The 17,606-nt window shown below is 37.9% G+C and overlaps 1 protein-coding gene across 4 annotated transcripts in view; it reads left to right on the top strand.

Moving 5' to 3' along the window:
• The window catches only part of ETFA (electron transfer flavoprotein subunit alpha), a 77,231-nt gene that overhangs the window by 39,271 nt on the left and 20,354 nt on the right, over nucleotides 1-17,606 (top strand). The window contains exon 10 of one of the 4 annotated variants that reach the window (XM_049104336.1): nucleotides 1,781-3,129. The exons of the other annotated variants lie outside the window; for them this stretch is intronic. Coding sequence (XP_048960293.1) covers nucleotides 1,781-1,801 — 21 coding nt within the window. The 3' untranslated portion in view covers nucleotides 1,802-3,129. Of the gene's footprint in view, nucleotides 1-1,780; nucleotides 3,130-17,606 lie in introns of those variants that run through there. 4 annotated transcript variants of the gene reach the window in all.

The raw sequence follows: 17,606 nt of genomic DNA on the forward strand, positions 1-17,606 counted from the left end.
GCTAAACCGCTGAGCCACCCGGGCTGCCCCATCTTCTTTGATTGTGTTTCCACATTTTCCTGTTTCATTGTATGTGCAATATGATACTTCTCAAATTTTTTGTCTTAGGATTCCTTTTCAAGATTGAGGGTTCTCAAAGAGCTTTTAAGTGGGTCTTATCTATTGACACTTTCTATGTTAGGAATTCAAACAGAGGGGTGCCTGGGTGGCTCAGTTGGTTAAGCCTTTGCCTTTAGCTCAGGTCATGATCTTGGGGTCCTGGGATCAAACCCCACATTGAGCTCCCCATTTGACAGGAGGCCTGCTTCTCTTCCTCTGCCGGCTGCTCCCCCTGCTTGTTCTCTCTCTCCCTGTCAAATAAATAAAATCTTAAAAAAAAAAAAAAGAAATGCAAACAGAAAAATTTTAAATATTTAAAAATATTAAAATAATAAACTATCTTCTTAATATAAATAACATCTTGGTGAAAATATTTTCTAAAACAAAAGTGATTTTAATGGGAATAGTCGCATTGCTTTACATTTTTGCCTTCATAGTTGGCTAATAGAAAATTACTAGATTCTCATTTCTGCTTCCTCTGTTTTCTTATATTAGTTTGATTAAAGTATGTAAAGAGGGATCCCTGGGTGGCGCAGCGGTTTTGCGCCTGCCTTTGGCCCAGGGCGCGATCCTGGAGACCCGGGATCGAATCCCACGTTGGGCTCCTGGTGCATGGAGCCTGCTTCTCCCTCTGCCTATGTCTCTGCCACTCTCTCTCTCTCTGTGTGACTATCATAAAAAAAAAAAAAAAAAAAAAAAGTATGTAAAGAAAGTCTACTATCACATAGATATATCATTGAAAGAGAAAGGAGTATTTTAATAGCCTCTTAAGAAAATTGTGGATATATTTCTTTTATATTACACCAAAGCTTGACAAATAGTAATTTTTAAAAAGACTTAGGTATTTATTTGAGAGAGCAAAGAGACAGCAAGCAGGGGGAGGGGCAGAGGGAGAGGAACACAAGCAAACGATCTGCTGAAGGGGGGAACTGGATATGGGGCTTGATCCCAGGACCCTGCGATCATTACCTGAGCCAACTGAAGAGTTGGACACCTAACTGAGCCACCCAGACACCTCGACAAGTAGTAATTTCTTAAATGTTATTTGCAGTGTGGAATGTGAAACCTATCAATTAACTTTTCATATTCTTATATTAAGATCCAGTGGTCTATATTGCACTTTGGATCTTTCACAATCTTGTACATCATGCATTGTTCATTTAGAAAATATGGGCATATCTCGTTTATTGTGTTTCTGTTTATTATGCTACACATGTATTCTGATGTGTGGAGTTTTTTTTAATGAATTAATGGTTTGTGGCAACCCTGCGTTGAGCAAGTCTATTAGTGCTATTTTTTCAATAGCATTTGCTCACTTTGTGTCTTTGTGTCACATTTTGGTAATTCTTGCAATAGTTCCAAGTTTTCATTATTATTATATTGTTATGGTGATCTGTGATTAGAGATCTTTGATATTACTATTTTAATTATTTTGGGACACAATGAACCTCACCCATATAGGGCAGTTAATTTAATAGATGAATGTTGTATGGGTTTTGACTATTTCACTGGCTGGCTGTTGCCTCATCTATCTCCCTCTCCTTGTGCTTCCCTATTTTCTGAGACACAGCAATATTGAAATTAGGCCAGTTAATAATCCCTCAGTGGCCTCCTCAGTGTTCAAGTGAAAGGAAGAATTGTACACATCTCTCACCTTATTTTTTTTTATTATTTTTTAAAGATCTTATTTATTTATTCATGAGAGGCAGAGACACAGGCAGGGAGAGAAGCAGGCTCCTCGCAGGGAGCCCGACGTGGGACTGGATCCCAGGACTCCGGGATCACGCCCTGAGCCAAAGGCAGGAGCTCAACCGCTGAGCCACCAGGGATCCCAAAATTGTCTTTTATTGAAAGAAGACGCCATCTAGGACTTTCATAGAGAGGAGAAATGGATGTCTGGCTTTAAAACCTCTAAGGACAGGCTGACTCTCTTGTTAGGGGCTGATGCAGGTAATGACTTTAAGTTGAAGCCATTGCTCATTTATCATTCTGAAAATTCTAGGGCCCTTAAGGATTAAGTAAAATCTTTTCTTCCTGTGCTCTGTAAATGGAACTACAAAGTCTGGATGACAGCATATCTGTTTATAATATGGTTTACTGAATATTTTAAGTCTACCATGGAGACCTCAGGAAAAAAATGATTTCCTTCAAAATGTTACTGTTCAGCAATGCACCTGGTCTCCCAAGAGTTCTGATTAGAAGATGTGCAAGACGAGTGTTGTTTTCATACCTGCTAACACAGCATCTGTTCTGTAGCCCATGGATCAAGGAGTCATTCTGACTTTCAAGTCTTATTGTTTAAGAAATACATTTTGTAAGGTTCTAGGTGCCATAGATAGTGATTCTTCTGATGGATCTGGGGAAAGTACATTGAAAGCCTTCCAGAAAGGATTCAGCATTCTCGATGCTATTAACATTCATGATTCATGGAAGAGGTCAGAATACCAACATTAACAGAATTTTGGAGAAAGTGGATTCCAGCCCTCATGGAGGACTTTTGAGGAGTTCAAGACTTGGGGAAGTAACTGCAGATGTGGTGGAAATAGCAAGAGAACTAGAATTAGATGTGGATGGAGCCTGAAGATGGGACTGAATTGTGGTAATCACATGATAGAACTTTAATGGATGAGGAGTTGCTTCTTACCAGTGAGCAAAGGGGGTGAGTTCTTGAGACAGAAACTGATCCTGGTAAAGATGCTGTGAAGATTGTTGGCAACAGAGGATTTATAACATGACATAGAGTTAGTTGATAAGGAATTTTAGTAAAAGTTGTATTGTGGATAAAATTAAAAAGCATCATATGCTATAGAGAAATTGTTCATGACAGGAAGAGTCAACTGATGTGGGAAACTGCACTATTGTCTTATTTTAAGAAATTGCCACAACCACCCCAGCCTTCAGCAGCCACCACCCTGATCAGTCAGCAGTCACATCAAGCAAGACCCTACACCAGCAACAAGATTATGACTTGTGAAAAGCTCACCTGATAGCATCTTTTAGCAATAAAGTACTTTTGAATTATGGTCTGTACATTATTTTGACATACGTATTATTGCACACTTAATAGACTATAATACAGGGTGAACATGCACTGGAAAACAAAAAATTAATTTGACAGGCTTTACTGTGATATTTGTTGCTTGATTGTGTTGGTCTGGAACTGAACCCACAATATCCCCAAAGCTGTAATGGTTTACTGAGTTTTGCAGATCTCCCAAACATTGACACATATTATCAGTCTCAAAAAGTCAGGTTCATTAATATCACTCAGCTCATTAGAAGAGTCTTTAAACTTCATATTTATGGTAATAAGTTTTTTAGAATTCTGATTATCACTTAAAAGCTCAAATTTTGGGCAGCCCGGGTGGCTCAGCAGGTTAGCGCCGCCTTCAGCCCAGGGCATGATCCTGGAGACCTGGGATCGAGTCCCACATCAGGCTCCCTGCGTGGAGCCTGCTTCTCCCTCTGCCTGTGTCTCTGCCTCTCTGTGTCTCCCATGAATAAATAAATAAAATCTTTTTGTTTTAAACAATAGTAAGTGAAACCAGCTTTTTATTTTTCAGGTTTTTAATTTTTTTAAGATTTATTTATTCATGAGAGAGAGAGAGAGGCAGAGACACAGGCAGAGGGAGAAGCAGGCTCCATGTAGGGAACCCGATGTGGGACTCGATCCCGGAACTCCGGGATCACACCCTGAGCCAAAGGCAGATGCTTAACCACTGAGCCACCCAGGCATCCCTTTTCAGGTTTTTTTTAAAACTGAGTATGGGGCAGCCCCGGTGGCACAGCGGTTTAGCGCCGCCTGCAGCCTGGGGTGTGATCCTGGAGACCCTGGATCGAGTCCCACATCAGGCTCTCTGTATGATGCCTCCTTCTCCCTCTGCCTGTGTCTCTGCCTCTCTCTCTCTGTCTCTATGAATATAAAAAAAAAAAAAATCTAAAACTGAGTATGTAGTTGTGAGGAGTGCAGCGACAACTAGTTCATTTTGGTGCAGCTGCCTGGTCTAATGCAAATAGGAGTCTTACCCACTGTTGCTTTTTTGCATCATGACTGCAAAAGTCAGTACAGTTTTTCCAGGATAAATAACGAGATTCAAAAAAGTTATTTAACCCTGTATATTTATTTCAGCACCATTTTTATTTGTTGGCAAGCATTCATATAATGAAATTCTTTGGTGATTAGTTGGTATTGATTCTGGACAAATGCAACTAAAACACAAAACAGCACCAAAACTCCAGGTTCTGTCTTCTGTTTCAGTACTAGCCGGAGTGGCTGAGAAGCCACCTCCCACATGCCTAGGGTGGCGGTCACCAGGGTCTAAGCAGAGTACATATGTAGAGTTTGTGGTTCTCTCTAGAATTTTTTTCCTTTCTTTCCAGCTAATGTGAAGCCACAAACTGTTTCTGTGTGTTTTCTCAGCTATTGAGACTGTGGGTTTCTATCCAAAGTGTCTGCGTTCTGATTGGTTTTTATCCTCTGTGGGAAATCTGCAGATGCCCCAAGGGAGAAAGTAGAGGTATAAGGTAGGCTCATCCTTTTGTGCCTCCCTCCCTCAGAATTCTGCCTTCTGGTTGTCTTGGTTGATCTCCAAAATATTTAAATAGTTACTGTGTCTGTATTTTAACAAGGTTTTATAATTTATCTCTGGAAGAAAGTTTAGTCTGATAGGAGCAGTTCCCTCAGGACCATGAGCAGCAGTCCTAAGGCCCAGAATCAAATGCGGTATTTCACATGTGCTCAGATACGAGTACGGAATTAGATTATCTTCTCAAATGATACTTTAATTAATGCTACTTAATACTGCATTAGGTCCTTGGCAAGCGTATCCCACTGTTGGCATGTATTACACTTGTGGACATCCAAACTCTCAGTCTTCTCCTTCACCCATATTTTGTTGCCTACAATTAAACCATGTCTCCTTTGTCTAATAATAATGAAGTGTTCTTTGTGTTTAAAGCTGAACATTGTCTTTATTAAATTTGGGTTTTTGTTGGGGCACCTGGGTGGCTCAGTCGGTTAAGTATCTGCCCTTGGCTCAGGTCATGATCCCGGGGTCCTGGGATCGCTTGGGTCCTCTGCTTGGCAGACAGCCTGCTTCTCCCTGTCCTCTGCTGTTCCCCCTGCTTGTGTGGGCTTGTGTGCACGCGCGCTCTCTCTTTCTCTCAAGTAAATGAAATCTTAAAAGAATTTTGGGATTTTGTTCTGTACCATTGAAGCCTCTTGAATCCTTTAAAGCTTGATTTTTTCTTTTCACATTCCTCTCAACTTTATATTCTTTGTAAGAATATAATATAATTCTTTGTAAGAATATAATGTAAGATCCTACATTCTGTTTGGTTGCCATTTGGTAATAGCTATGGAAAGCATCACACGGTTCTCTCTGATAAAAATAGTTAGAAGTTCCCTATTCAAGTAAAGGGACACAAAGGCAAATTTTATTATCCTCATGAAACAATTTTATTTTTATCGATTGTTTGAGAAAGTATGAAAATATATAATACCCAAAAGATGCTGTGAATTTAGTTATACTTTTAAATAAATTTTTATTTTATCATTCATAGCAGTTTACACATTCATATGGAAGATTATTGAACATGTTTGGAGAACAATTTCTGGTATGTTTATGGATTCATGTTCCCTGCAAGAATTCATACCCATGCTGGGGAACCACTAATCTTACAGCTCACTATTACAACAAATTCGTCTATATTACTCTTTATTTTTTAATTAACTCTTTGTTTGGAAATAATTTCAAACTTGGATCCCTGGGTGGCTCAGTGGTTTAGCGCCTGCCTTTGGCCCAGGGCGTGATCCTGGGGTCCCGGGATCGAGTCCCGAATTGGGTTCCCTGCATGGAGCCTGCTTCTCCCTCTGCCTGTGTCTCTGCCTCTCTCTCTCTCTCTCTCTCTCATGAATAAATAAATAAAATCTTTAAAAAATAATAATTTCAAACTTACAAAAAGTTGAAAATTAAAAATAGTACAGTGTGTATATTATACACATATATACATAGTTTTTTTCCTGAGCATACGATAGTAGCATCATGACCCCTAAATATTTTAGTTGTATTATTTTTATTTACTTGAGAGAGAGAGAGAGTTGAGCACTAGTCAGGAGAGAGGCAGAGGGAGAGGGACCGAGAATCTCAAGCAGACTCTGCAGAGTGCGGAGCCCAAAGTGGGGCTCAGTTGCATAACACGTGAGATCATGACCTGTCATGAGTCAGGCACTTAATTGAGCCACCCAGGTGTCCCTTTAGTGTGTGTTTTCTAAGAAAAGAAATATCCTCTTAAATAACCAAAGTTACATGTACATCCTATATTTGGATTTTGTCAGTTTAAATTCTAATTCATTTTCCATATTCTAATAGGATATTCCAGTTCTGTCATTTAGCTTTGTAGTGTTCATTATAGTATTGTCCCCTCTTCATACAGAGTTCAGTTTAGGGTCAGGTATTGCATTTCTTTGTCATTGCTCTTTAACCTTTAGTCTTGTGGTAGTAGTAAGGAGTAACTCTCACTTCTTATTTAACCTCAGTCTTAGGCCCTCTGTACCCAGGCTTTAGGGCTGGGGCTTTCTTAGTGTTCCTATTCCTATTCTCCACTCCCCTGCCTGTAATTGCCAAACTGTCTTTTGTTTCTTAGGGGAGAATTTGGTCTTGAGGAAACTCAGATGAAAGATAAAGGTTGGAGATATGTTAAAACTAGGAGAGAGATTTTAAAGAAAATAAATTATATATTCTGTCCGTTTGCTAGATCTAGTCTGCACGTTTGGCACTAGGTTTTCTAAAACCTAGGTCATATTGGGAAACAAGATCAATGTTCTGGTTTACAGTGTCCCTAAAGTAAAAAACAAACTGATTACACATGGGAAGCATAATTTGGCCTGTATCGAGAATCGAGATCAGAGAGAGAGATTTATCCCTTGAGTCCTTCTGAAGAAGACACTATTGATTAACATCCTCAACAATGTCCTTACTGTCTTTACTATAAAAAGGACAGTGGTTTCATAGGACTTTTTTTTTTTAAATAATACCCCTCAGTGTCAGCCAATTGCCTAATATTTAAGTGCATTTCCATAAGGAGCCAAATTATTTGGTTTGGGGCTTGCTCTGGCTTTTCCAGGATAAAGTTTCAGAGTAGTGATTTAGTTGTAGAACATTTCTTGTCAGGAAGCCTCATGGATAACAGGAAAAGTGGAGTTGCAGTGAAGTGGTGTAATCTAGAGTGCTGCTGCTAATGAAGCTCTTTTCCTTCCCATTTTTCTGAAAGAGTCTCTGTGGCCCTTCTGCAGAATGACTGGAGCCCTGAGCACATTTTAAAAACCACTTGTCCAGGAAAAACTGGTGGATTTTACATAGTTTCGGTTCCCCACAAATAGATCTACCTGAACTGAATTTTGATTTTGCCCTCTGTTAGTATATATCAGCATTACCTTAAATTGTACCAATTTTTAGAACTCCTTATTTCATACTGTTTCCCTTAGTCTCAGGCACTGATCTTTCCTTCTACTTCACGAGTCAACTTACTGTCCTCTCTGTAAAAGCAAAACAATGCCACTTCCTTATATACATCAAAGACCTGAGCCTGCCTTTTCTAATTGAATGCTAATCTCTCTACCTATGTTCTTGGATCCCATTACCTCTACCTCCTTTGGCACAGTATCCCATTATTTACCCCCCTGTTCTGGGTTTAGAGCCTCTCCCTCTCTACTGGCTCCTTTTTTATAATCTTAAAAAGGAAAATTCTTTGTCGACCCAGCAGCCTCTTTTTCCCAGTAGCTACCTCCCTTTTCATCTCTCTTGGTAGGCTGAGCTTGAAAAAATAGCTTACATTTGCTAAATCCACTGTTCTTCCCATTATTTTCTATTTATTTAATATATATACATTATATAATATATATGTAATACATAAAAAGAATACCATATACACCTTTTACTACCGAATTTAAGATTTAAGAAATCGAAAGCCCCTATGTACTTTGATACATGTCCTTCTTTTCCCTGAAAAGTACCCATTACATAAATTTGATGATGATTTCAATACATTTCACTTATACTGTATATCTACAGTTCCCTAAACAGTGTATAGCTCAACTTTTCAACTTGAGTACCATGAATGATTTACAAGTCTGCTGAGATGTTGATCCTCTTAGCCTTTGGAACAGGAGACATTACGACTAGCCTTGTTCACTTAGCCCAGTGTACCATACACATGCTACCATCGTCTGTGCCATAGTATAAAAAAGTTGGGAAACATTGATAGGTAACATTGTTTTGTATACATTTTTTTTTTAATTTTTATTTATTTATGATAGTCAGAGAGAGGCAGAGACATAGGCAGAGGGAGAAGCAGGCTCCATGCCCCGGGAGCCTGATGTGGGATTCGATCCTGGGTCTCCAGGATCGCGCCCTGGGCCAAAGGCAGGCACCAAACCGCTGTACCACCCAGGGATCCCCATTTTTAAAACTTTATATCAACAGCATGTTGTGTGTGTTCTTTATGTTTTTTAGTCTAATGTTTGCGAGATTCATCCATTATATTTTAGGTAACGGTTTTTTTTAAGATTTTATTTATGTATTCATGAGATACAGAGAGAGAGAGGCAGAGACACAGGCAGAGAGAGAAGCAGGCACCTCACACAGAGCCCGATGTGGGACTCGATCCCAGGGCCCCAGGATCATGCCCTGAGCCAAAGGTGGATACTCAACCACTGAGCCACCCAGGCATCCCCAGGTAGCAGTTTTACTTCATTTGTGTTTCACACAAATGTATGGTGTCCTATTATACAAATATGTCATACTTTTCTCATTTCTTTAATAATAGATGCTTATTTAGTCTATAATTCTTGCTGTTACAAATAATGTAACTTGAAAATTCTTTTTTTTTTTTTCTTTTAAAGATTCTATTTACTTATTCATGAGAAACACAGAGGGAGGCAGAGACACAGGCAGAGGGAGAGCAGGCTCCATGCAGGGAGCCGGATGCGGGACTCGATCCCTAAAGTCCCGGATCACGCCCTGAGCCAAAGATAGGCGCTCAACCACTGAGCCACCCAGGCATCCGTACTTGAAGATTCTTATGTCTCCGTGTTAGTGTTTCCCTAGAGACGTATGCCTGAGAGTGAATCTGCTCAATTAGAGGAAATATCGAGTCTACCACATATTGATGAAGGGTCTACCAAAGTGGCTGTTTATACTCAGCAGTTTATAAAACTTACCTCTCATCCTCTTTGCACTTTTGTATTTTGGTTTTTTAAAATTTTGCCGTTCTGGAGATAGAAGGTGTTCTGGAGACAGTGATGATTGCACAAGAAGGCAAATATACTTAATGCTACAGAACTGTACTTAACAGTGATGAAAATGGTAAATTTTATATTATGTATATTTACCACAGTTTTGTTTTAAAAAAGCTTTGCTCGTTTGATGGGGATGAAATCTGTTTTTTCCTTTTCCCTGGTCATTAGTGAGGTATCTTTATATTCTAAATCTCCATTAATGTGGTTTTTTTTTCTCTCTGAATTTCCTGTTCATATCTTCTTGCCCATTTTTCTATTGTTTTTTTTTTCTTATCAATTCTTGGAAGTTTTTAATATATTTGGGGTGCTCTTTTGTTGGTTATGTGTGTTGCATACATTTTTAAATCAGTTTTTAGCCTCCTTTTAAATATGTCTTTTGATACACAGAATCTTTTAATTTTAATGTGGTTGAACTTATCTTTTTCCTTTGTAATATCTACTGTCTGTATCTTGTTTAAGGAATCTTTCCTAAGATAGGGTCATAGTGATATTCACCTGTATTTTTTTCTAAAACCTATAAAGTTTGCTTTTTACATTTTGGTTTTTAATCTACTTGCTTTGGTTTTTATGCTTGGTGTGAAGTAGGTATTGTTTTATTCTCATATGACTAACTTTTGGTTACATACTCTCTTTCTCCTCCGCCGGTCCCTAGTGTCACCTTGTACATGTTTATAGACATGGACAAGTCTATTTCTCGGGTCTCTGTTCTGGCCTATCAGTCAGATGTTTGTCATTGTACCAGTATTACACCTAAAGCTGTAATAATAAAATTATCTAGTTGGACAATTCCCCTCTCCTCTGTTCTTCTCCAGAACTGTCTTAGTTATTCTTGGCTCTCTACCATTCTCTTGCAGTTTTAGAATTAGTTTGTCAAATCCCACAATTTAAATTTTGGTTGGAAATGTAGGTTTGTCATATCAGATTTATTGTGGTTCTTGAAATTGTACACAATTACTGAAAACTCACAGAACCCAAATCTGTATTTTATTTTTATTAAAGAGAAAAATGGGACGCCTGGGTGGCTCAGTGGTTGAGCGTCTGCCTTCAGCCCAGGGCGGGATCCTAGGTTCCCGGGATCAAGTCCCACATCGGGCTCCCTGCATGGAGCCTGCTTCTTCCTCTGCTGGTGTCTCTGCCTCTCTCTCTGTGTGTGTCTCTCATGAATGAATGAATGAATGAATGAATGAATAAATAAATAAATCTTTTTAAAAAGTACAAATTGTAGCAAATACTCAGAAGCAGAAATTCTTCAAGTGAGGAACTATGGATGCATAGATTAATTTGGGGGGTGTTGACATCTTTGCAATATTTAGTCTTCTATACAACATTATTTTTTTAGGTATTTTATAATTTCTTTATAAATGTAGATAGGTAAATAAGAATGCAGTTTATACATTGCTTTTATTCATTTATAGATTCTTAGGTGCTGTACATAGTCATGTCTTCTGGGAATAATTCTTGGGCGTGGTACATACACAGTCATGTCTTCTGGGAATAATGAAATTTTGTTTTATCCTTTATTTTTTTTCTTACTATGTCAGCTGTGGCTCCCTGGACATTGTTAATAGAAGTGATGACGATAAACATCCTGCCTCTTATTTTTCAGTAATTTCTAATAGGTTTCACCACTAGGTATGATGTTTGCTGTCTCTTTTTAGTAGGTATCTTTTATGAGATTAAAGAAATTTTCTATAATAGTTGTCATATAATAATTGTTTGCTTGCTTGTATAACTTCACTTGACTTCTATGTACCACAGTTTTCTCAACTATATCATGGTGATAATAGTCTCTATCTCATGGGTAATTGTAAAGATAGAATAAGTGATATGTAAAACACTTAAAACCATACCTGGCATATAGTATAAGTATGTTGGTTATTTTTATAGTTACAAGTCCTTGCTTGCTAAGAGATAATTTTTGTTTTGAAATCATGAACAGGTATTGAAATGTTATTTCTATAATTCATATTTGATAGTCTCATTGGATTTTGTGAGGACATTAATTAGTATTTATTGAGCTTACTGGAATGACTATTTGTGCTATGACCAAAATTTAATTCCAATGACTTTGTAAGCCTTGGCATATTTTATGGTAGTTCCTGTTTTACATTTTTCTCTGGATTGCCTTTTAGAAGCTCTGTTTGTGACTTAACTTTCTTACGCATCCAAACATAAGCATACCGCAGTCATTAAAGAATCTGTTACCTGCTTCCAGGGAAATGTGTTTTTACACTTAGTGCAACTTCTTAGTGGCAATAGATTACTTTGTCTATATTTTGGTATTTTACTAACAGAGCTGTGGTCTGTTTACAACTTTGAGAGTAAATGAATAGTTGCCAGGTGAGCAAGCAATTTTGGGGGATTTTCCAATAGAGGACATTTTGTTTTGGGGGTTCTCTTTTGAAAAATTCACTAATGTTGAAAAGTCTGTGTAGAAACAGACTTTATAGAGTTATTTGTATACAGCTGGGACTGAATTTATGGACTGCTCTTCTGACTTGCTAAAAAGCTAAAGACTGACAAGCCCTTTCATACTGCATTATCCAGCTTGGCTTTTAACTCCAAGAGAACTGTGTTCTCAAATTGATGCTCTGTTCCTTTGGGGTTAGTATAGAAGCATTAAATTGTACTAAAATATTCATATGTGAGTGCATTTAGCTGAAAGCAATTGATGTTCTATTCCCAAGAGGGCGGAGAGAAATGCTGTATGGACCTGCAGTCCAGAAAACACCCTAAGCATGCTTCTTAAAGGTAATTACGTGGCCTGGATGATCAGAGTCCTTACCATGAAGCTTAAAATGACAAGGGAAAAAGTCGTAGAACTTATAAACTGGGGTTAGGCACTATAAACTGTTCAGTTGTGCAGTGGCTAAAAACTTATTTGCTAAGAATTAGTTCTGATTGTATCTTTGAGTTAAAGTGTAACCAAATGATTTTCTTTATTTCTTAGCTAATTTTTATTAGACTGGTTTCTTTAAACATTTATTCCAGAGGACCAATACCAGTGAAGTTTGTTACTCACTGCTATTTTATATATAAGGTTGAAATTTTTAAGTTTTGGAGAGTGTTGAACTCTTTTTACATATATAACTGCTTAAAAGCATGCTACTGTTAGGATAAATTGACATATCTTATAAGCAGTCAATCTAGTTTAACAGCTGACATGAAAATCAATGAGTAGACAACAGATCATTATTGTAGCTGTCTTTGTGTGGTAACTTGAAAGAAAGTTATTCTAAATTTCTATTCTTATTCTAGTTATGTTGTTGGTTCTTTCATGTAAATGCTAATTTGTTTTCTAATGTATAGCTTCAGATGTGATAAACATGCACATGAATGTCAGAGAAGATAAGACTGTAATACAAGGAAATGTTTATTTAATGGATAATCGATCATTTAGCATACGTGTTTCAGTCCTTTTGTTCACTTTAGGGCCAAAGATAGGAGTACTTAAAATCTTTTTTTTTTTTTTTAATATTTTATTTATTTATTCATGAGAGGCGCAGAGAGAGAGGGAGGCAGAGACACAAGCCCAGGGAGAAGCAGGCTCTATGCAGGGAGCCCGATGTGAGACCCGATCCTGGGACTCCAGGATCACACCCTGAGCCAAAGGCAGATGCTTAACCACTGAGCCACCCAGGTGTCCCAAGTACTTAAGATCCTGTACAAAAGAACATTTGAACAACTTAGTCTAATCGTTATATATGCAAATATATACACACATATATAATTACCATATAATGTTATATATTGATAGTAGCAAGTCTGAAAAGGGACTTGGGAAATGGTATGGTGTTTGGGACACAGTGTATTCCATTTCCTTGAAGTGAGATTACATAGAGGGTCTCTAGTTAGGTTGGATGAATAGTAAATGTATTATTTTCTTCCTTTACCACATTACTAGCTCCACTAAAATCCTTCTAACTTTAGAAGGCACTAAAAAGGAGTCTTTGTGTAACTTGGGCTGAACTTCACAACTCTGGTTGCTTTTTTTTTTTTTTTTTTTTTAATAAACTTTACTTTTCCCCTGGTCACTTTGTAGCTCTTATGAGGTCATTGGCATAGAACTTAAGAATTTTAGAGTAAAGATCAAGAAATGTTATGCAGAAGCAATGGCCTAACTCTTATTAATTTTAGGAAGGAGACAGCTTGCTGAGGGAAGAGAATGCTGCTTGGAAGTCGGGTTCTAGTGCCATCTCTGTTTTGTGGGCCTCAATTTTTTCATAAGACAAAGTGATTACATAGATAATCTTAGGGGTCCCTTACTATTCCAAAATTCTACATAGGTATATAATAGTTTAGCATGTTCTAACTGATTTAGATCAATTAAAAAACCTTGCTGACAAGAAATTTGTTAATCAAACTTTTTATTTGACATGCTAAAATGCAAAGCTTTGTAATAGACTGATTCTATATCTGAGTGTTCTGATGGCATATACCCAAATATTTCAGTGTAAATTAATCATCTGACTAATTTTAGCAATGTATATAATAATAAACTTGGCTTTCTATTATTCCAAAAAAAAATTTTTTTTAAAGACTTTATTTATTCATGAGAGACACACAGAGAGAGGCAGAGACACAGGCAGAGGGAGAAGTAGGCTCCTTGCAGGAAACCCAACAAGGGACTCGATCCTAGGACTCTGGGATCACGCCCTGAGCCAAAGGCAGATGCTCAACCACTGAGCCACCCAAGCATCCCCCCTCCCCCTTTTTTTAAAGATTTTTCAAATATGCTTGAAGAATATTTTCCCACAATGGAAAATCTGTGAATTAGCATGGAAGCGAATTAGGTAAATACTACACATTTAATCGCAAAATAGTTGAATATTAAAAATTATATTTTATTATAAAAATTATACTAAGAAAACTTATTTCAGGTCCAGTGTAGTCAATTTGCAATTAAAAAAACAGTACTAAAGGGTTAAGAGTGGAAATTTCACTTTTTCTGGCTTACATTTAAACTTTTGAATTGCAGGTCATAATACAGTTAATGTTCTTATTTTTTAAAATAATCTTTTAACTTGGGATGCCTGGGTGGCTCAATGGTTTAGTGCCTGCCTTTGGCCAGGGTGTGTTCCTGGAGTCCCAGGATCAAGTCCCATGTTGGGCTCCCAAGCCTGCTTCTCCCTCTGCTCATGTCTCTGCCTCTCTCTCTCCCTCTCTCTCTCTGCGTCTCTCATGAATAAATAAATAAAATCTCTAAAAAGAAAAAAAAATCTTTTAACTTTACATTTGAGAAAGTGGGTTATTAAATTTGTATTTTGAATAAAAATAGTGAGGTACAGAATGAAGTAAGTATATGCTAGTGGTATAAATTGCCATCTGCTTTGGGTATACTGTAACTAGACCGTTGTGAAGAAAACAATTTACTTGGCCTCTGGGGAAAAAGGTGGGGCTGTAGAAAGAATATGGAAGCACTTAGGTCTAAAGATGAGTTTAGGATTTCAAAGAATCTTTGACTAAAAAATCCAAGCTATATATTCTCTGCCTGATCATCACCAAGTCCATCTACTGAGACATAGAATGTCCATTCATGTGAGCAACCTTCAGAGGCTAGATGAGGATTATGTTTGTTTGTTTGTTTGTTTTTTTCCCATAAACGCGTTTCTGGCTTTGCTTCTGGGCCTTTCCTATAGGTCATTTGGAACCAGGTATTGGCTTCATTGCAAAGCAGGTCAAAGTTTTTATCTGAAAGTATTAGTTTTCAGTACATGTTACTGAAATTAAATCAAACAAATTAAAACAAACATCAACAGCAGCAAATGATTTCTGAGTCTTATCTGTGAGTCTGTCTCTTTGATGGACTTGTAGCTAGTCTGTGTTAACACAATTTGGCAAACAGAGGAAATAGTTTGGCCTTTTAAATGAGCAACAGGATGAAATATAGCAAACTAATGCACCGGGGACTTGCAGTAATTAGAAAATATAGTTCGGTTAATCTACTTCTCAGAGACATTCATTATTTGCTGTGATAAATTCCATTTAACTCCTAATCTGGCATTTGTCTTGTGTATGTGTGTTATGTTTTAGCTGTAACAGTTGCTGTTTAAGATCATGCTTCTGTAGCTTTCTAAATAAAAAAGTTGAGAAAGCACTTGCCATTTTGCAAAACTCGTGCTATCTGAAGCCATCATAGGGATATTGTTTTTCAACACATAACATTGGATCTCTGAGCTCTAGAACTACTTTATAGGATGTCTTTTAAAATTTTTTATCTCTGAAGAAATGTAGTTTTTTATTTCTTCCCCAGCTCTATCTAGGAAGGGAGACTGTCAGAAAAGAAACTTTAAACCTGAGTTGTTTTTTAAATATTTATTTATTCATTCATTCATTCATGCATGCATGCATGCATTCATTCACGGTAGACACAGAGAGAGAAAGAGGCAGAGACACAGGAGGAGGAAGAAGCAGGCTCCATGCAGGGAGCCTGACGCAGGACTCGATCCCGGGACTCCAGGATCACACCCCGGGCCAAAGGCGGCGCTAAACCACTGAGCCACCCAGGGTTCCCCTAAACCTGATTTTTAAAGAGATGAAGCAATATTGGCTTGGCTTGGCCTTTCTGCTACTCCACTTATATTTCATATGAACAAAAAAGTAAATGTTTAAATCTTTCCTTTCTACTTTGTTTAAAGCAGATCTGAACTTGCTGCTGGCAGAGTACTGTCCGATTCCAGAAAAAAAGTGAATGTATGAGTTTACATCATAAACTCATGTAATTTCGACTTTATATATATATATATATGTATATGTATATATATATATGTATGTATGGATATTTATTTATTTATTTATTTATTTTTAAGATTTTATTTTTTTTATGAGACAGAGAGGCAGAAGCAGTCTGCATGCAGGGAGCCTGACATGGAACTCGATCCCAGGTCTCCAGGATCATGCCCTGGGCCAAAGGCAGATGCTCAACTGCTGAGCCACCCGGACTGCCCTGTTTTCTTTTTAGAGCATGTAAATCAGGAGGAAGGACAGAGGAAGAAGGAGAATCTTTTTTTTTTTTTTTTTCATGAGAGACACAAAGAGAGAGAGAAGCAGAGACACAGGCAGAGGGAGAAGCAGGCTCCATGCAGGGAGCCTGACATGGGACTGGATCCCGGCCCCCCCCCCCCCCCCCCCCCCCCCCCCCGTCACGCCCTGGGCTGAAGGTAGACACTCCCCTGCTGAGCCACCCAGGCATCCCATGGAGAGAGACTCTGAAGCAGGTTCCACACCCAGCATGGAGCCCAATTTGGGCTTGGTCTTAAGGCCCTGACTTAAAGACTAAAGACTCAAGACTTAACTGACTGAGCCACCAGGCACCCCACATATATATGTTTTATATAACCAATATGATATGTCTTAGTACCTGAATCTGGGTATGTATCTCTATAAAAAGATTGTGTTAGAATCTTATAAAGAAGGCACCTGAGTAGCTCAGTTGGACAGTCTGCCTTTGGCTCAGATCATGATCCCAGGGTTCTGGGATCAAGTCCATCATTGGGCTCCCTGCTCAGTCTGCTTCTCGCTCTGCCCTTTCCCCGACTTGTGATCTCTCTTTCTCTCTCTCTCTCTCTCTCAAATAAATAAAATCTTAAAAAAAAAAATCTTGCAGAGGTATTTACCCCAACTTTCTAAGCCAGCCAGCACTGTCTAGAAAGTTGGGCAGAATTTCTAATTTCTAACTTTATAGCTAGTACTGTATGCAGTAAAGAAACTGATAGGTATCAGTAAAAAGAAACTTTCCCAATACATTATCCCAGAAGAATTGTATCAAATTAATAACTTCCTTGAGATGGTGATGGTTGCCACTTTACAGTGGAATGTAGATGATAATTGTCTATCTTATGCTTTCTGGTTTAAGGATTTAGTGATCATTTAGTAATAATAATAACATGAATAATAACATCTAACCTATTTTAAACACTTCACATGCATTGTGTTATTTAATGATCACAGCAGTCCTATTAACTACAGTTGTTTGTCTCCATTTTACACATGAGATTTTGAGAGGTTAAATACCTTGCCCAAGAACACAGGGTATGTGGAACAGTCAGAATCCAAACCCGTCTGTTTGATCTTACTTATTTTGTTATAATAGTGATTGAATAAATGTAGTGGTTTTGTATACTTGGTAATTTTCAACTTTCTTTTTTTAAGATTTTATTTATTTATTTGAGAGAGAGAGCAGGAGCAGGGGGAGGGAGAAGGGCAGAGG

The sequence above is a fragment of the Canis lupus genome, chromosome 30 (genome assembly GCF_003254725.2).
Source record: "Canis lupus dingo isolate Sandy chromosome 30, ASM325472v2, whole genome shotgun sequence".
Lineage (NCBI taxonomy): Eukaryota > Metazoa > Chordata > Mammalia > Carnivora > Canidae > Canis > Canis lupus.